We start from the raw sequence: 21,366 nt of genomic DNA, 5'->3' as shown, positions 1-21,366 counted from the left end.
GTACCTCAACAGCAACCAAGTCAAATGAACAGAAGCGTTTGGAAACCTCTAAACTTATGATCGAAAATGACATCAAACTACATACTGACTACCTGATCGCTGCTATAGAGTCCTCAGAAGATATCGAAACTTTAGAGGAAACAGTTAATGAAATTAGGGAAATGCAGCAGAAGCTTGAACCAGTTGTAATTGACCTAATCAGTGGCTTGGAGCCTGATGAACAAGATATTATGTCCAGAGAACACAGTCGTTTGAAGATAGAAATAAAACAGACTCTGACACTATTCCCAAAACACGTTAAAGAGACAAAGAGGCCTCTCCAGCAAACCTCATCTGGTGGATTATCCTTGAACTCCAATGAGAACATAGAAACGCATGACAACACCTTGTCACATTTACAACAACGCCGGACTCATTTTGTCTCTGACGACACTCTTTCGACTGATCACACCACTCAAAGCAATACGTCAGCGCCCGCTGCGAGTTCGCGTTTTGTCAGTTATGGTTATACTGCACCCGGTGGTACAACTCTACCTGTCAACAACACCTCATACACCTCAAATTGTAAGATGTCAGCTGCAACCTGCAGTGCATCTCAGCAATCGTTCTCAACTTTTCCTTGCGGAATTCCCTCAACTGATAGCAACTCACTTGGACAAAATAACTCTTTTCCAATAACACAGCCAAGCTTCAGTAATATTCCTAACACATCAGTTACGCAGATGCCATTTGCTCCTATACACAGTGCCTCAATGTCTACTTGCTTTCAAAAATCCGTACCCAAGTTACATGCGGACCATTTTGATGGTGATCCAATAAGCTGGATGAAATGGTACAGCATTTTTCAAGCTACTATTGACAGAGCACCAATGACATCTTCTGAAAAAATGATTCACCTACAATCACTATTAACAGGTGAGGCGAAAGCCCTCGTCGACGGCTATGGTTGCAACGGTGACTTATACGCTTCAGCACTTCATCGCCTTCAAGAACACTTTGGGAATCCAAAGCGAATTGTAAACGCTTTCCTTGAGAAACTGAATAGATTCAAATCACCCAATTTATCCCATCCAGAGAGCTACACACACTTCTCTTCTTTTCTTTTGACAATGGTGGATACCTTTCAGCAATTAGGATTCGTTCACGACCTTCATTCAACTACCAACCTAAATGTGGCGCTAGCAAAATTGCCCAATCCCGTACGTCTTGAGTGGAGCAAAATTGTGTTAGAAAAGGACTTCCAGCAACCATCTCTACAGATACTTTCTGACTGGCTTCTGAACTACTCCAAAGCGTGTCGAGATTTAAACTCTAGCCTCCAAACTTTTCACTCAAGCCACGCAAAATTGTCCTGGAAAATTTCTCCGAGTGTACAAAACTACACATCAGCTACAAGTGGATGGAAAACTAATCAATATAAACAGTCAAATAGCAGTTCTAGCAGGAACTTGACAGTTGAAGGCAGGCAACCCCCTGTGATACTTTGCCCAAGCAATGAAAGTTGCCAGTTTCTATACAAATGTACCCACCTCCAAGCTCTCCCAGCAAGCATTCGCAGAGAGCACATAAGAAAACTTAGATTATGTTTCAACTGTTTTGGAAACCATCACGTAGAAAAGTGCACTTCCAAAAACGTTTGCCGTAGCCACAATTGCGGTATGAAACACCACACTCTATTGCACGATAGCTTCGCTATTAATTCAGGTTCAAAAAAGTCTAATGTGAAAACTTTAAATTTACAAGGAACAGGACAGGTAGCCGTTGTTCCTGTACAACTCAAAAATGGCGATGAAGTTTTGGATACTTATGCTTATTTGGACAATGGTAGCTGCCAAAGCTTGTTGCTGAGGTCAACTGCAACAAATCTGAATTTAAACATGAATACCATTGGAAAAATGCCAATTAGTGGCTATCATATGACTAAAGAAATTAATTGTGCACCTGTAAAACTTCAAATTAGACCCTTACAAGGGGAACAGTTATTCGAACAAATAGACGTCGTCGCCGTTCCGGATCTCAATATGTCACCCGTTGATACAAAGAAACTGAATCGCCTCTGTGATTCCTTTGAACACCTCAACCATATCTGTTTCCCAGACATAGGGGACAATAATGTTTCCATCATTCTCGGAATTGACAATCTAGATCTGATACACTACAAACATAGTTAAAGGACCCAAGAGAACACCATGGGGAGTTGAAACCCAACTTGGTTGGACATGCGCTGGAAAAACTGACTTAATCCCAGATGATTGCAATCCAGTTCAATTCAAGCAGCTAAACAGCCATCCTAATATGGACATCAGTATGTTCAAGTTGGTCTCCGATTGGATGAAAATTGAAAACTTAGGCATAGCTTCATCCAAGAAAGCAATGTCTAAAAATGACAAAAGAGCCCTTGATATTTTGGAAAAAACCACTAAACTCGTCAATGGTCATTATGAAGTTGGACTTCTCTGGAAAGAGAACGCCAATCTCCCAAATAACAGATGGCTTGCGGAGAAAAAACTTCATCAGCTCAACAATAAACTTTCAAATAATCCAGAATTGAAGCAAAAATACGAGGAAACGCTTGAGAAAGACTTGCAGAACGGCTATGTCAGAAAAAATTAATCAAATCAAAGAACAACCAGATGAAAAGACTTCGTTCCTTCCTCATCACCCCGTGACTAATGAGAACAAACCTGGAAAAGTACGCCGTGTCGCTAATGCATCAAGTGTGTTTCAAGGTCAGTCCTTAAATTCTAATCTTCTGAAAGGTCCAGACTTGCTGAGCAATCTTACCGGTGTAATTTTGAGATTCCGAGAGAACAAATTAGCGCTTTCCGCTGATATTGAACAAATGTTCATGCAGGTTAAGGTAGCTCCCGAAGACAGAAAATTCCTACGCTTCCTTTGGAACAATGATGGTCGTATTGAAACTTACGAGTACACCAGTCACATTTTTGGAGCCACAGACTCACCATGCATCGCCTCATATGCTTTGCGAAAAACTGCTCGTGACAACGAAGAACAGTTTCCAGATGCTCTCAAATATGTAGAACGCAACATTTACATGGATGATCTCTATGTTTCCACAAATTCACTCGAAGATGCTGAAAAAATACTGCAAGGAATGAGAAAAGTTCTTTCTAAGGGAGGTTTCAACCTGACCAAATGGAATTCAAGCAGTCCTGAGTTTCTAAATTCAATAGAACCCAAAATAAGGTTACATCCAGACAACGCTCTCCCTCAGTACCAAAAGGTACTTGGCTTACCATGGAACGCAGCATTAGACTGCTTTGTCATTGAAAGTAAATTACTTCAAAAAATCCAGATTTCAGGCAACGTAACTCAAAGAGTATTACTCAAGTTGGTGGCGTCTTTGTTTGATCCCCTTGGGTTCATAGCGCCTCTAACAATTCGTCTACGAAAAATTTTACAAGCCGCCTGGAACCATGGTCCAAAATGGGACAAACCCCTTTTACTCGATAACATCCAGGATTTCAGTAGTTTAAGGGAAGAAATTCCGGCATTTAAGGACATCGAAATTCCTAGGAATTATTTCCTAGATAAAACTATTAGCTAAATAGAGCTTCATACCTTTACTGACGCTTCGGAATACGCTCTATCTGCCGTCTCGTACATGCGAATTGAGTACTCGGATCGATCGATCTCCGTTAAATTTGTTATGGGCAAGGCTCGTGTAGCCCCAATAAAAAGGATGACAATCCCCAATCTGGAATTGCAAGCCGCTGTATATGGAGCCCAACTAGCCCAGTTTATAAAAGAAGAACAAGATATAGAGTATTCAGATTGTGTTTTTTGGTCTGACAGCACTACAGTCCTGTACTAGCTGAGAACACCTGAAATGCGCCATAGAATATTTGTTGCAAATCGAATAGCCAAAATTCTAGATGTCTCCTCCGCTTTCGATTGGAAGTACGTTTCATCCAAAGCTAACCCTGCAGATGACGGAACTCGAGGATATAGCGTTGAGCAAATGACATCAAAATCTCGATGGATTTCAGGACCGTCATTTTTGAGTCAAAAAAGATCTGAGTGGCCAAAACAGGAAATTTTGCATGCTCAACAAGTAAAGGTTGTTTCGTTTTCTTCAGTAAACTCAACTGTATCAAACATTGTCGACGCAACAAGATTTAGCAGTTGGAACAAAATAATACGTGTGATAGCAGTCTGTATTCTTTTTGCGGACAAATGTAGGAAACGCAACGCAGAAATGAAGTTAGCACATTACATTAGAGCTTATCTGCACGTTATGCACAATATTCAAAAACAAGATTTTCAATCAGAATACATGTTGTTGAAAAAAAGACTTGAGGTCTCTGGTACTACCAGATTGAAAGCACTATCACCTTTCCTAGACAAGAATAACCTAATAAGAGCACGTGGTCGCTTGACAAAAGCAAGTCTTTTGATGACCGCTCGTCATCTCATAATACTTGACGGTAACAATGCTGCAGTTAAACTGCTGATACAACACACACACGAAATTAATTGTCATTGTGGTCCCGAGCAGACTAGAAACACTCTCATGGAATACTATTGGATACTTCGCTGTAGAACAGTTGTTAAACAGACTATACGCCACTGTTTGCCATGTCGTAGAATGCTGCAAGATGTTAGCACCCCCAGATGGCTGATTTACCCGAGGACATATTACCCAAGAAAAATCAGTTTGTCTTTGAAACAACTGGTCTCGATTTCATAGGACCCTTTCCTGTTAAAAACAATGGCAGGTTATCTAGCCGATATATTTTGCTCTTCACCTGTCTTGTTGTTAGAGCAGTACATCTTGAAGTTTCGAATGATCTCACAACAGACTCTACAATCAACTGCATCAGGCGTTTTGTTAGCCGCAGAGGAAAACCCAACAAATTCGTCTCAGATTGTGGTCGTTCATCCGTTAACTTGTCTCCTTGCGTCTTCATTGGTAAAGAGAAGAATCTTTCAAAAAGTTGTCGTTCATCACAACAAATTGCAACTCACTTTTGGAATCGTTTCCTACGGGAGTATTTACCAACTCAACAAGTACGTTGTAAATGGCATAAGACGTCGAAAAATTTACAGGTTGACGACTTGGTATGGATTCTAGAAGATTTCACCCCTCGTGGCCTCTGGCCTTTGGCTAGAGTTATTCAAGTTTTCCCTGGCACAGATGGGATTGTCCGATCAGTTAAGTTGAAGACGTCTTTCGGAGAACGCATTAGACCCGTTGTGAAACTGAGCAAAGTTTTCGCAGAATGAAACCCAAATTTCGGCATAAACAAACAGTCTCTTTAAAGATAGGAAATTTAGGGACAACAGTTTGCCCTTCTAAAGAAAAGGTGGCTGCTCAAACTTTCATGGCTTCTGATCAACACGTTACACCCTCTTACGTTCTGGATTGTCATTTACAAACCAGCAGATCGATTCATCACATATTTATGTTCCATTGATCATCCCTTATCACCAGCCCATTTCAACTTGTTATTGGTTTTATTTTCTCGCAGGTCTAAGACCCACCCCTCTTACTTTCTTTTGACAATGGAGGTATTTTTGGTTAGTATTTCCGATTATTGATTTCGTTGGATCATTTTTACGAACCACCAGCTTTAATTTGTACCCTTATATTTCATTACAGTCATTTTTTATTTTACTTCTTGTTTCAACTTTACGGATGATTCAACACGCTGCAATCCGACAGTTTTATTCTTTCTTTGCAATCCTGCAAATGGGGCCGGCGATGTCAAGGACACTGTGACTTCTCGTTAACAAAGCCCGGCATTTCACAACAATTATTGTCAAAACCTGACGGAAGTAGTCGACTTCTCAAAACCTTTTATAGCAACAAACAAGCAAAACAAAACGAATCAAATTTAATTTTACTTTAATAATACACAATCAAAATAGTCCTAAGCATCCCCCCAATCCCAACACCATTCATTAACAAAAGCTGTTCGTCAAAAATGTAAATTTTTAATGCTATTCGTAAATTTACTTACGGAATACATTGGGAGCTTCCTGGACATGGTACGTCGCCATTGGCGCACTGTCCATTTGGATCTACAGTTGGGTAGAACGGTCCCAGTGTGGTTGTCACTCGTCTTTCTTGGCAGACTTCATCACTCTCATCTCGTTTGTTTGAACAGTCGTCCTCACCATCACACAGATTTGCCGTGTACACACACTCTGGTCTCTCTCCAGTGGCAGTGGATCCACAATCGAACTGAAGATATAATATCAATTGCATCTACGCAACAAATTTAATTAGAGCTAACACAAAATATGCTCCCGAAGGGGGGCAAAAAAAGCTAAAGCTGCTGGTAGATGATTAGCAGCATCAGAAGACAGGATCAGGTTACTGCACCAAAATCAAAATACCAGGTCAATAGACCCAATCGTTTTTTTTATATTCTGCCAGAGCCGAGAGGAACAGGTACTAGATTTTCAATAGATACTACGGGGCTTCATACTAAGTTATTCGAGTTTGTAGTGGTCAATAACAAAATTTAAAAGTGCAAACTGCAACCAATTTTGTCTAGCACGTTTGATTAGCAATTATAGTAAAAAACGATCGCATATTGCACTCATTTGAGAACACCAAAAACAAAAAAAAACAACCGGATAACGTCGGGCAAATTGCTTTCCAACGACTCGCTTCACCAGTAGCTAGCTGCGGCTTAGAGAGGCTAGCTGTCGCTTAATTGAGGGTGGGGTGGTGAGGGCGGGTGGTAACCGCCCTTCAAACCATGAATATATGTATGTTAAAATAGCCGCCAATTTTTCCCATAACCCCGATTGAAATTGAACGGAAAAAAACAGATTTTTGTCAAAAAACACTTTGAGTCCTTTTTTGATTTCATTCTACTCCTGTTTCATATTGGATATACTCCTGTTTTATAGTGAAAGGATACAGGGGAAAACATTAGAAATGGTTACAAGAACCTCCAAATGGTAAAACGAAAAGAAAGTAGTGGGCATCTAAAATTTCACTACATGAGTTTATCCCAAATTCTGAACAAGCTGTAAACTAAGGAAAAGCAAAACAAAATTTGCATGGAAGAAGTAAAAAAACAGCAGGGCACGTCCTGAATTACAATCCAAAGAATTGAAATCACTACTGCTATGGACTTGAAAATCATATTTTTCCATTCCAGCAAAATTTAACTACAACAGTAAATAAAGCACATGATCCCATATGCGCCACAATACACATAAACAAAAACGTTAAACATAAACGACTGAAGTCATGCGAATTGCTCTCAAATGACCGGTTGACAGTAGGAAGCCACGGGCTTTAGCTTAATTGAATGGGCGTGAGGTAGCGGGAGCAGGGCTGATTGGTAGGGGCCAACAGTTGGAGGGTCTTTGGCTGAGAGAGGGGTAGGGATTGGGGTGGGGGGGGGGGTAAATTTTTTTTTGGGGGGGGGGGGGGGGGTCAACTTCTAAGAACCGCCCATCACACCATGTTTAAGCCTCCAAAACAGTTTGTGAGTGGCATGCTTGGAGACTAGTGAGCTGAAAAGCTCTAAGAGCACTTGCTGCCCGCTGGGCGCTAGCTGTTCATCCCGTTTTTGAGGACGAAAAGTCAAATGGGTCAGACGAAAAATCGGTCAAGCGAAAAATCGCATTAAAGAGACCACAGGACTATTATAATTGCTACAACAAACTTCGTTTGAGAGCAATTAAAAAACGGAATTAGAAATCGCAGTAAAAATTGCATTAGAGAAGACCAGCAGGACCAATATAATACATTTGAGAGCTCAAATTATAATTTGTCTCTAATGTAACAAAACCAGAAACTCAAAATTATTAAATTATGTCTCTAATGTAATAAAACCCGAACTTGAAGCATAGAGCTTCTAACGCGAGCTTTGCTTTTGAAAATGAAAAATCCTTCTGTATCCATTCTGATTTTTATATATTATCCACGAAATATATTGCACTGTAACCTTGTGGGCTCAATTTCCTGCAGTTTTTTGACGACAGGTTTTTAATTGCTCTCAAACGAAGTTCAGCAATTATATTAGTCCTGTGGTCTCTTTTAATGCGATTTATCGAGTGACCGATTTTTCGTCTGACCCATTCGACTTTTCGCCCTCAAAAACGGGAGAAACAGGCAGCGCTTGTGGGACTCTAAGTGGCCGAGCAGCTCTCTTAGCCTGATGCTTATCTGGTCTCCAATTATGCAATTCACAAAAACTGCTTCGATGAGAAATTTCAGGGTGTGAGAACAGTGTGCAGCAAAGAGTATGTAAACAAAAAGACGAAACTCACTTGATATTCAGCATTGCAGGTATCAGAGCAGACAGCCTCGTCAGTTTTGTCCGTACAGTCTTCACTGCCATCGCAGACCCATTGGGATGGAATGCAAAGAGTGTCCTGGTCACACTTGAAGCCTCCCGCCTGCTCTGCACAGTCATCCATGTTGGATGAGTCTAATTTTATCACACAGTGGTCTTCATCAGAGTGGTCGGCGCAGTCCTTAAAAGGCAGCTCGTAATAAATGCAGAAAAACTTGGTTCCATGTGCCGCACAACTAAATGATGAAAAATAGACACAGCGTAAAGGCTCACAATTATAACTGTGGAAAGCTCAGTATGATTTTTGCAAACAAAGAAAAAATAGAAAACATTTTGTGTGATCAATATATTCACAATTTGAAATATTTTACCAGAATATCCAATGCTCTAGTTAACATTCTCTGCTTCAGGAAAATGATGCGGCCAATAAGCTGAGATTTTCGGTTTCTAAAATTGCTACCAGGAAGATTAAAATTAGAAAATTGCCTCACTTGATCATGATCACACCTCCACTCTTTGGGAATACACTTCTGATTATTGCACCGGAACTGTTCATCCGTGCATTCTGGATAGTCACAATCCTCTTCATCTGAGATATCCCTCGTTCCATCTTTTTCCCCACAGTCATAGTCAAAATCACACTTCCAAATTTTGGGAATACACTTCTTTGAGCTCGCGCACTCAAACTCGTAGTCTTGGCATTTCTGAACAAAAACTTGAATGTCTCAATTTTAAAGAGACACAGCATACTCGCATATGCCATTTAGATTTTTTCGAAATCTATCCCTAAACTTGAAACCAACATTAAGTTCAGTAGAAATCAGACCTTAATGAGAACAATTGCTGCTAGTTTCCTAACAAAAATCCAGACTATCATGGGAAATGACGTAACTACCCTTGCCACCTACCCCTGATGTGATCTAAAAACAACGAAGGGCTCGTTTTAGCCGACAGGTTCCTTCCTGAATATAGCTGCGCATTACTCAGGATACGACCTGCACATTCTTGCGAGTGAGAAATCAGGTCAAGCGTGAAATCGACATAATGAGATGAAGTGATCACATTAAATCGGATTTTTTTCAGCAGTTCTGCGTGAACATGTCACAAGAGCACCAGACAACGAAATAAAAAAAACATAGGAAGACAAGTCCTGACGTACAATTCAAAGAATTCTCATTGAATAAATAAAAAACTAAACATAGAACGGACATTGAGTGAATCGGGAAAACTAATTCTAAAAAAATCAGATAAAAAAACAAAAACAAAAAACAGAAAACCAATGTCAAAATGCTGTATGTGAACAAAAAACCATTAGAGAAAAATTTAATTCAAACAAACAACTAGGACTAGAATGAACTATGAACGGATTGGGGAAACCATTTGAAAAAAACCGATCCAAAAAATCGGAAAAACAGTAAAAATCAAAGTGAAATTGTCGCATGTGAACAAAAAAGCCATTAGCGAGAAAGCGAATTTTTGTTCCAACACCGTTTTCTCACTTTCCGCAAAAAATTTCACGCCGCAAAACCACTCGCTTTTTTCGCACCACTTCCTGCTTCGGCGTGACCAAAATCTCTACTCCAATTTGATTCCAAAAATCATGAAAATGTGTGAAAAGATCTTAAAAGACAGCGCCCCAACACAATTCAAATTCTTTGAATTGTAAAAACACAATAGGACCAGCCATGAATAACAATTCCAAGAATTGAATAAACTAACAACGTAACCGTCAGCAGATATAGATAGTAAAATCTTCAAAAGTAAGCAAAAATCACAACTGCAGGCAAGATTTAATAATTCTCAAAATATTCAAAATAATATCGAAGTAAAAAAACATTAGCTGCACACAAAAACGAATAGATGTACAACAATTGCCGCATTAATAGGTGGATGAGACCCCGTATTAAATAGAGTGACAAAAAACAAACTAAGGTGAAACAATAATCCAATAATTTTTTTTGGAAACAAAGTGTCAAATGAAAAAATAGCCAGTAAATTGCCCGGAAAAATTGCCGCCATTGACCCGTTTGACTCACAACGGGGTTGAAAGAGAAAAAACAAGATATAGAAAATGACGGAATTTGTCTAAGTTTCATTAAGTGTTATAAATTGGTAGGCGAACTCCGCATATTCCGTTTGATTTGAGAAAAATACTTAAACTTCGAACTGAAGGCCATTAGGCTTACTAATAATGCCAGTTAGCAAACGCTTTTATGAACTTTGATTAACTAATGCTCTATGACTCAATTACCGGGCTTTATAGTTTTATCCAGTTTCTTTTAATTTTCCTCTTCTGACTCTCACAGCATACACTACATTACGTAATTCAATGAGCGAAAGAAAATAAGGTAAGTCACAAGCCACACGTAAAAATCATGTTTATATAAAACGAAAAACCTGATCAAAAGGTAAAGCGAATTCAACGTAGGAGAGCACTGTTGAGAGGCTGACAGCGGCTATTAAAATTACACGAAATCGAATGGCTAGATTAAAAGGTTTAAAATAATTATCTAACAACAAAAAACGTCTTAACATCTGGAATTTTGTCTGGTCAGAAAATCAAGGGGACCTGCATTCACATTCACTGAAAACAATGTGATAAAAACCCAGAAAATACGGCCAAATTCAAAAATAATAAATATTTATATATAACCTGGAACCAAATACTTGAAGCAACTATAACTGTTTTAAAAGCTAATGAGACTTGTCATTGAAGATACTAAGTGACAAGAGTCCCTCAATTTAAAAAAACAGTGTTAAACTCATAAGTACAACTTAATTCCATTTGGAACAACAAATGTAATCCATTTATGCCTCAATAGAAAACTTCTAATGGTTTTCATATTGACATTAAATGATAACACCGCAAAAGGAAAGCAATTACGGGAAACTCAAAAATTACGAAATATTTGTGGAAAAACAATGATAAATCAACAAATCCTTTGGCTATGAAGTTATATCATAAAGTTAAATCATTTATGCCTCATTAGAAATCCGATGAAAGTTGTCACTGATGACACTAATTACAAGACAGCGAAACCAAAAAATAACTATTATTTACCAAAAACAAGTCAAGTTAAATTCAAAACTCATTAAAGCCTTTCAAATTGAGCTAAAACCACAAGATACTTTCACTCATACTTCGTTAGAAAGACGGAGACGGCTGTCACCAATGACAAGACAACAAAAAGAATACAAAATACGGGCAACAGTAAAATTTTTAGTCAAGAAAATAACAGGCAGATTGCCGGAAAATAGCCGCCGTTGACGCGCTAGACGAACATCGTGATTGAAACAGGAAAGGAGATTGAAATCGACAATTTTTTTTAAAAAAAATATTCTAATTTAGTGTGCAGTTTCAGTTAGATTCTAAACCTATACTTACTTCAGCTTCTAAACTGAAGGGTATTAAGCTCAATACTAATATCAGCTAGCAATCGCTCTAATGAACGTTGATAACCTAATGCACTATGAATTAATGACCGGGCTTTATCGGTTTACCCCGTTTCTTTTTTTCCTCTTTTGATATTGACCGTATTCACTATATTGCGTAATTCAATGCTTGAAAGAAATTAGAATCCATTCAGTTGAAACAGTGAGTGTGGTAAGTCAGAAATTAAACGTGAAAATCGCAACTTATCCAAAACGAAAAATCAAAAGGATTAAAAAAACACATAGCAGGACAAGTCCTGAATTACAATCCAAAGAATTGAATGAAAAACTGAGAAATAATGTACCTGACCAGCAGATCAATTGAACAGTCCCTACCCAAAATACTATCTCAAAAATTGAGAAACTAAAATAATCAAACTAAAATCTTTGCTAAAACTGCTAAATAATTGTTTAAACCAATTCTCTGTCTCAACAGTTCTGTCATTTAAACCATCTGTAAGACTTGAAAAGGTTGGCCAGCAAAGATCGTTAAACTCAGAAAATGACAAAATTTCAAAAATTTTAAATCAATTGCAAACTTAAACAAAATCTTGCCAAAAATCGAGATATTAATATCTTCAGACGACTTCATTGTCTCCACTTATAGTATCCGAATTTCAAAACTTAAATAGTTTCATTGGCTCGTAAGGCTCGATAAATTCGGAACATAAGTTTCAGAAAATTTTTTAAAGAACTCAAATTTTATCAAAAAATTGCTGAAACTCGTGTTATTAAAATATTTATAACCAATCCATTACCTCTAGCTACTATGTAGTTACTGAGGTTCCAGCGCTCAGGGTGCAGCAAAAACTCGCTGTTGGAAAGTTTTCAAAAAAGCTTGCAAAAAATGCAAGTTTTATTTTCAAAAAAACTGCTAAAATTCGTGATATTAAAAAACGAAAATTCTTTCAGTGCCACTAGAAACTGTACAGAAACCTGTTATCAACCCCATGGAGGAGGTTCCTTGGCCCTTGAGGCTGGAAAAACCTATAAAATGACAAATTCCTAAACTTGAAAAAAATGCAATAAAATGCTGAAATTTGTGATAAGAAAAAGTTAGAACTCTTTCTAGGGCCAATAAAAATTTTTAGTAACCCATTATCAATTCCTGTAGGACGTTTCTTGGCACCTGGGACTGGAAAAACGTGAATATTGGCAATAAATGTTCAGAAATTTGAAAATTGCAAAATTTTATCAAAAACTTTCTAAAATTCGCAATATTAAAATGTTGATAACCAATCTATTACCTCTCTAAACTATGCAGTAAGCTACTATCACACCCTAGAGGACGTTCCTTGACATCTAGGGCTGAAAAAACTTAAAAAACTGACAAAAAACTCAACTATTGTAAAAAATAGAATACATTTGTTTGTTTGTTTTTAGTACCAAAACATATAGCTCTTCAAATGGTGATACAAAGTAATTATGTCCTGCAAAGGACCCTTATCAAATTCTACAAACCTAAGTTTCAGACTGGTTCAAAAAAACGACAAATGACAAAAAAACGCAAAAAATTGCAACATTTTGGCGCGAAAAGTCCTAAAAACTACCTTTTAACCTTGACTTACGTCCTTGCCAGTAGCTACACCACTCTAAACAGTTGAAGGACTAATAAGCCCGTCTAAAGGCCTCTAATGGAACTTAATATCCGCTGAGCTTTAACGGTTTATCCCGTTTTGAAAGCTCAAAGTCATGAAAAACCGTGTGAAAACATCTTCCAAAAATTTAAAAAAAAAAGACAGCACCAATACAATCCAATTCTTGGATTTTAAAAAGGAGAACGCTTAAATAATAGCCTTCTGAGAGGCTGACGGCGGCTTTTAAAAAGATAAATTCATAAAAAACCATTATTTATCCACTGAAAACATTCAATACTTCAATTATGCGTCACTAGAAAGCCGACAACGGCTGTCCTAATAATAGTATGTGACAAGAAAAAAGAACAGTAAATACGGACACAAAAAGTCTAATAATATATTTTGAAACCAAATACTGCTAAAAAACTAAAACTAATAGCTACCCGTTGACTGGTACCCAAAATTGCATCTGCACACCATTAGAAAACATGTATAAACATTAGTAAAATTCTAAGACAAAAATCATTGGAAACCTAAGTCAAATCGCAGCAGGTGGAAAAAAACTGTCTCATTCATAGAACATTTTTCTCGACAAAAAAAACTTCAAACTTCACTCCACTTTTGAAGTATTTTGAAAATTTTATGCCCATACACTACTTGCTTCTTACCTCCCGTTATTACATCGTGATTAAAATATCTACTCTAAATGTGACTTCTCAATACCATCAAAAAGTTGACAAATGTATGAAGCAGATATCTAATTAAACCCCGGCCAAATATTTAAAAAAACCTACTACTTAATTAAACTGCTCACAAAAACGGTCAATAACAGGAGAAAAATCAAATCTAATATTTTTAATTGATACAATAACAGAAAAATTATTTCTCAAAAGTTCACACTCCGAAGCAACTATTGGCAAAAGAACAAGCAAAACAAATAGTTTTCCCTGCCAACTGAGAAACAAAATAACAGAAACCGTACTTAAAGAGAAAATTGAGAAAAGGAATTGAAGAAAAAAATTTATATAAAAAATTACTACAAAATACTAATAAAGCGGTAATTTTCAGCAATTATTTTGAAAATGCAAATTAAAGAAACTGTTCAAACAGTGCCTAATCTCATTGCTTTCAGAGAGAAATAAAAAATCAATTGAAAAGGGAAACTAAAAAAAGAACATTAAATTAATCAATAATTTCAGAAAAAATTTCCTGTATAACCTTGCAGAGTCATTTCTTAGAATAGAAGCAAAACCTCGAGAAAAGCTCCAAACGAAATAGTGAACAAGAAAAGCAGTTGCAGAATACTTAAATCAGAAAAACAAAAAGTTTAAAAAAAGATTAACATAGCCGGCAGATTGCCGGAATAGCTGCGAAGGAATAGACCTGCGTGCCACATAAGAGATAGAAACAGATACAGATCAAAATTGAAAAAAAAATCGACGCCGCTCAAATAACTAGGTAAAAAACATTAAGCGATAAATTAATAAAGCTTGGTAAAATTCATTCCACAGAATTTAGGAACCTTTACTGGACATTCCACTTATTAGGAACCTTTACTGCACAAATGAGTTCCTTTGACCTTGAACAAATTCAAACTAAACTTAAGTTTTAAAGTGCAAAAGTCATTTTATTGAGTGAGGTAAGTCACGTATGATCTAAATCTAATCACGCAAATAACCTAAAAACTTTTGCTAAATGCCGGCAGTGAGAGGAAGAAGTCATTCAGAAAATTTGACTTTTTCAGCTTTGCTGCGTGAACAAATATAAAACGAAAAAATAGCGTCAGAAGACGAAACAAAGAAAACCAAGAGCACCGCAATATAGCTTCGCTCAGCTTACAGCTTCGCAGCTATAAAAAAGGCCAAAATTCGATTCAATTAATTCATTTTCTTTAATAATGACTCATCTAAAACCAAGCAATCAAATTGCTGTAAACAGCCGCGGTTGACACCAATGACAGCCGGAAAAGAAGAAACGACGACAGTCCAATATTTTTTCTGAGTGTCAAAAGTGTTCTTATTTTTTCTACAGTTTCATTAGATCAGAAAAACATGGTTAATTCATCATTAAAATTGGACAACAGTAGACTCGCTTAATGCCAATACCAGTCAGCAACATATTCTAAGGCAAGTTGATAACTTAACGCACTAAGTTTTTAACATAGTCTTAGTCACAGGGCTTTCTTGGTTTATCTCATTTTTTTTATTGTTTTTTGACCCTGAACGAATTCGAGTTGATGCTGAGAATTCTAAACTCCATTTAGTTGAACCAAAGAGTGAGGTAATTCAGAAACAAACAAAGTGGTGATTTAGTTGGTGTAAAACAAAAAGGTGATCGAAAGGTAAAACGGATTGAAAAAAGGAGAGCGCTAAGTAATAGTCCGTATGAGGCTGACATCGGCAATTAATCAAAAGCAATAAAGTGAAAAGGCAACCGAAACTACTAAAACAACTAAGCCCACCAAAAATGCTACAGAAAAAGATTAGAAAAAATGCGAAAAAAAGCGTCCAATAGGATAGCAAAAATAACACAAATTAGCAAAAAAAGCACACAATCGCCTCAAAAAAATTCTAATAGATGTTTCTGATGGTCAGAAATCTTTCCAAATGAGACACTACTAGCTCAGATAATTAAAACAAACACCTTTATCGTTAATTTTAGTTATTGTTAAAATTGAAAATCTGTTTTGAAAAACACCACACGTAAAAAAAAGTCGCTTTCAGTGCAAAGCTTTTTCACACCTACTGTTCTCGTTCTCTCAAAGATGCCAGAACAAAAGACCACTTCAAATTCTCTCTGCTTTTGACTTTTCGTCGGCAGCTTGAACTAAACACATCCTCTAAAAATTAGAGTCATAGCGTCCAGAACAATCAATTACAGTTCATAGCAGGACAAGTTCTGTACTACAAATGAAAGACCAATAATGTCTAGGAAAGGACTATGAAAAGCATTTAGAAAGAAAAGACGTTGAAAATTTTGAAGAAGTCAGATGGCCGTTAACAAAAATGATTCAAAGAGAAAACGAAATGTTGAAACGCCATTTTCTCATTGTTCATTAAAATCAGAGTGCAAACATTTCCAGTCTCAAAATGACTGGTTCTGATTTCCAAAAAAGAAGTGTGCAAATAAATCTCCAAAAAGATCCCCCAATCAAATTCCTCGAATCGCAAAAAGCAAATGTACCTGCAACAAACAAAGATGTTCAGGACTACATCTTGAATGCTTTAAGAAAGAAAACGAGCAAAGCACAAAATATCTCAAGAACCAAAATTGTTATGCTAAAATTGACGAAAGAACCTAGATTCAGGCTCAAAAAAGGTTTAAGTGGACATGTGAACAAACAAAAGACGAAAAAATCAAATTAAATTAATTGCAAATATAACCAACTAAAGTCGCGCTAATTGCTCTCAAACGACTGTCGAGGGGTCAGATTCGTCAGTAACTAGCTGCAGTTTGGTGCGGCTAGCTTAATTGAAGGGCCAAGGGGTGCGCGCAGCGGGGGGTTTATGTGGGAGGAGGTGGGTCAAACACCATGAACCACTCTTCACATGAAAATTTTGTCCCCAAAGCAGTTTCGGTGAGACGCATACTTGGAGTTTAGTGAGCCGGGAGGTTCTAAGAGAACTTAATGGGCTCCGGGCGTTACATGCTCATCCTATTTTCAGGAAAAGTCAAAGGCAAAAGCGACAAATCGCATTAAAAAACCGCGGTACTTATATAATTGCTACAACCTCGTTTGCGGGCAATTAAAAATCTTAGAATAACAAAAAAGTTTAAAACCATAAAGGCCAGATCTAAAAACCTCAAAAATTGTTGAAAAAGAGGTTCAGTGCTCATTTCTATGGTGCCGCGGAAAAAGTGAATTCTCAAAACAAAATTCAGAGGGTGTTTTTCATTTTTTTGCTTTGAAACATCGAATAGAAATCATTATAAAAACGTGAGATAATTTTTCTCATCTAGAACATATAGTAGCTACAACAACCTCAAATCCTGAGCGGAGCCATGAAAAAAAATTCTTCACATTGGAACAAAACTTTCACTGACCTCATAGTTGCATCCGAGCTCATCTGAATTGTCACCACAGTCATTAGAGTGATCACACTTCCATCTCTCGGGAATACAAACACTGTTGCTGCACGTGAACATTCCACTACCACATGATCCTAAATTGATCCAATGATTAACTAACTTTTCATCGTTCATGTAATCATAGAAATTTCCTAATAAGAAGCAACAAACAGCTATATAAAAACCTGGTGCTATTACAACACAAGATAGTTTCCTGATGCCAACTTTTTGATAAATGAAAGCTCTATGATCAAAATGTTTTCAAGAAGAGACACGATGCTAGAAGAAGATTAGGAAAGACACCGGGACTAGCAAACAAGACTCATAGTCATTAGAGACAATAATAAATTTGTGAAGAACGCCATCTTCTTTTGCCTTTATCGTTGGCTTTATTTCAATGAACGTTTGGGGATAATATCAAATCAAATTTGTTTCCCTAACACAACAAACAATAATTGACGGATAAGATTCAAACAGCTTAAAAGAGGCCCAGTCTACAAAAGCCACATGGCACTGAAAAACCATTTTACTAACTCTCTTCATCATCATAATCTAAAATCGACTTGAGGTAAACTTAATTAACGCATAAGCCTATGTTGCTAGCCCCATAACTTTAACAAGGATGAACAGTAATGTGCGTCCGCTCATTAAGTTACAACCCAGATTATGCTATATTTTATAATTGAGCATAGAAGCAGCATATTCAAACACTGAACACGAAGTCATTGATATACGTAATTGCAACAGGTCTTCTTCTGATTTCTTAAGTTAAACTTCTTCTTAATACTTAAAAATTTGTCAGCGGAACAAGTCCTCTTATTTAATGCGCAAACAGCTTTTAAGGAGAAAAGCTAACTTCAAAGCAGTCTGTAGTTAAAAGGACAAGATCAGTGCTATCATTAAATTTGAAGACCTCAAGACTGAGATCATAATACTTCTTCTGAACATAAATAGGACACTACTAGCAAGAATATTTGACAACTTATCGAGTTAACAAAACAAAAATTGATCAAAATTTTTTCACATCTCTGTAAAACTTCCCGTTTTTGAAAAAATAGAAAATTCGCGATTAATTAGGTCAGCTTTTTATCAGGTGTCAAAGACAAGTCAGACATAACTATTGACATTAGCTATTAATAGGGGGACTAAATAGCATCTCTGTTCTTTCAAATCAAGTTCGCGAACATCTGTTAAATTTAAATCTTGAAAATTAACCTTACCTTCATCTATGGTCTTTCAAATACTTCACATTTCAACCTCCGCTTAATTTCAAACTGTCGCTTATGCATATTCAATGTAAATTATGGTTCTTCAAAACTACCAGAAGCAATAAATACTACTGAAATAGCAATGTCCATAGAAATCGCATTACATTGCCGTCATGAAAAAGACAAACTTTTTTCTTGTGTATTTTTCATGACGGCAATGTGATAAGCTTTGCAGAACTTTCTCGACAAGCTACGGGAATGGCAACAATCTATCGTGGTAAACCGTAGAAAAACTTTAATTGTTCTTTACTCGAGAAGCCCCGGCTATCATATCTAAGATAAAATTGAAGTTTAGAGGAATTTTGATTACCCCACCCTTGAGAACGAGCACCCCTTTTGCGGAAGTTGCTCGCTATGAGGTTTTTATTGGATGACCATCAACTCATAACAGCGTCAATTTTTCACTGGCATCCCTTTTGATGGAAATAAAAAACAAAATTATAAAGCCGAAAAAGAAATAGTACGTTTGAAACAGATATGCTCCTTATAAGCAGAACACAAACAACTGAACTTGTACTATTTTCAGAAAATGATTCAGAGGAAGCTAACCGTTTTACAATCAACTTCTAACCATATAAAAAACTAAAAAATTATAAATTAATAAAATTCTTCATGGTTTTCTCCGGATTCTTGTTTCAAAACCAAGGTAATTATTAGAAAAAAGTTTAAAACTGAGAGAGTAAACTATTCTGAAAGCTTTGATCGAATTATTGAAATGAATTTGGGGCCTAATCCATATCTTTAACAATTAATCAGATTTTTTTCAAGGGCTTTAAAGTCTTCGAGATATTCCAGAACTAAAAAGGTAGAAACTAAGCACAATTATTCATGTGTTTCTGTACATTATTTTCCCCCAAAATTTTGATACGATTGATAATTTACAGTGAAAGTGTGGTTATTTTAAATTCAAAAAATCACACAAATTTGGTTGCAAAAAGTACAATCACAGCTGGCAGATTGCCAAAAAAGGTGTGAGAGCTTTGTAGAACCATGGTCTCAAAAATATTACACAAAAAACACCTAAGGGAAATTTTGGGATTCTTAATATACTGACAACTCAGAATTTAGATAACTTGCATAACATATGTGCTGTTTCAATTAACTGCCCTCAAATAACCATCAGTTAGAGTAACATAAACGCAGTTGACCTTATCTCTTTCAACTGATGTACGCAGGTGTCTCGTTGAGAGCAAGTAAGGTAATAGCTGAGAGTGAAGTCATGTGTAACCAAAAATTAAGGCACGCGAACGCGAACGAACAAACATTGCACCACAAAGATTGAAAACTCTTAAGTACGCGATTGTCAAAATTCCATGACGGAATTTACAAAAAGCACATTTGATGTGAGCGTAAAGTGATATAAACGTCCCAAAAATCTTGAAAACTGAAGAGAAGGCCAAAAATAGCTGGCTATCTTAAGCTATTGAGAGACAGGCAGAGTGAACTATTGAAAAATAAACAAATTCAAATTGAAGCGATCTGAGAGCTGGCTTATTTTGATTAGAGTATAAAGTCAACCACAACAGCACTTTTTCTCTATGACATGATAAGAGAGATTAGCATCAATACACTAAAGAGTAGACTTGGAATTAAAGACCAATTAGAAAAACTTTAAATACCAGGCATCAAAAATTGAGCTTTATCCGGTTTCTATTTTGATTCCGTTTTTCAATATTGACTCTATTTATTTCAGATTGCTTTCCTGAGCCACTGTTGTTTATAAACACATCGACCAGAACGAGCCAGGAAAGAAACTAGCTTGGTGAAGATTTCAGTGTCACTTATTTTGTCAAAGCGGTAAAATAGGAGAAAATTTTTTGTGACATTAAATTAGTCGCTCAGTAGTGACCAGCAGCTGACGATGACAGCGGCTATTAATAAACTGAAACTATCTTTAGAACAATCGATTCCATCTTTCAAGGGCTTTTAAGTGGTGCCTTATTAATATTTCTCTGTGAACAAACATAGCCGGCAGATTGCCGGAATAGCTGCGAAGGAATAGACCTGCGTGCCATATAATAGAGATAGAAACAGATACAGATCTAAATTGAAAAAAAAATGACGCCTCTCAAAAAAACGAGGTAAACAACATTCAGCGATAAATTAATAAAGCTAGTTAAAATTCATTCCGCAGAAGCCTTTTATTAGGGATCATTAATGCACAATGAGTTCCTTTGACCTTAAACAAATTCAAACTAAATTTAAGTTTTAAAGTGCAAAAGTCATTTTATTGAGTGAGGTAAGTCACTTATGATCAAAATCTAATCACGAAAATAACCCAAAAACGTTTGCAAAAGCGAGTAAAAAATGAGGTCACGCGAACAAATGCCGTTAGTGAGAGGCAGAAGTCATTCAGAAAATTTGACTTTTTCAAGTTTGCTGTGTGAACAAATGTAAATTGAAAAAAGAGCGTCAGACGACGAAACAAAAAAGATAGCAGGACAAGTCCTGACGTACAATTCAAAGAATTTTCATTGACTTAACAAACAACAAGACCTAAAACGGACAATGAGTGAATTGAGAAAACCATTTCTAAAAAAAATCAGGTGAAAAAAACAAAAAAAAACAGAAAATCAATGTCAAAATGCTGCTAGGGAGAACAAAGAACCACTAGTGAGATATGTAATTTTGATTCTAACAAAGAACTAGGTCCAGAATGAACTGTGAATGCATTGGGAAAACTATTTAGAAAAAATTCGGATCCAAAAAATCGAAAAAACAGTAAAAATCAGAGTG

General features: G+C 36.7%; 1 protein-coding gene across 5 annotated transcripts in view; it reads right to left on the bottom strand.

Moving 5' to 3' along the window:
* LOC142337650 (uncharacterized) overlaps window positions 1–21,366 on the bottom strand; it is a 224,756-nt gene that overhangs the window by 94,271 nt on the left and 109,119 nt on the right. For all 5 annotated transcript variants that reach the window (XM_075387045.1, XM_075387041.1, XM_075387044.1 and 2 more), the window contains 4 exons: window positions 17,339–17,457; window positions 8,777–8,989; window positions 8,260–8,466; window positions 5,985–6,208 (listed from right to left, as the gene is read on the bottom strand). In XM_075387045.1, coding sequence (XP_075243160.1) covers window positions 5,985–6,208; window positions 8,260–8,466; window positions 8,777–8,989; window positions 17,339–17,457 — 763 coding nt within the window. The remainder of the gene's footprint in view (window positions 1–5,984; window positions 6,209–8,259; window positions 8,467–8,776; window positions 8,990–17,338; window positions 17,458–21,366) is intronic.

The sequence above is a fragment of the Convolutriloba macropyga genome, chromosome 4 (assembly GCF_964194025.1).
Source record: "Convolutriloba macropyga chromosome 4, txConMacr16.3, whole genome shotgun sequence".
Classification (NCBI taxonomy): Eukaryota; Metazoa; Xenacoelomorpha; order Acoela; family Convolutidae; genus Convolutriloba; species Convolutriloba macropyga.
This window is presented reverse-complemented; position numbering and strand designations above follow the sequence as displayed.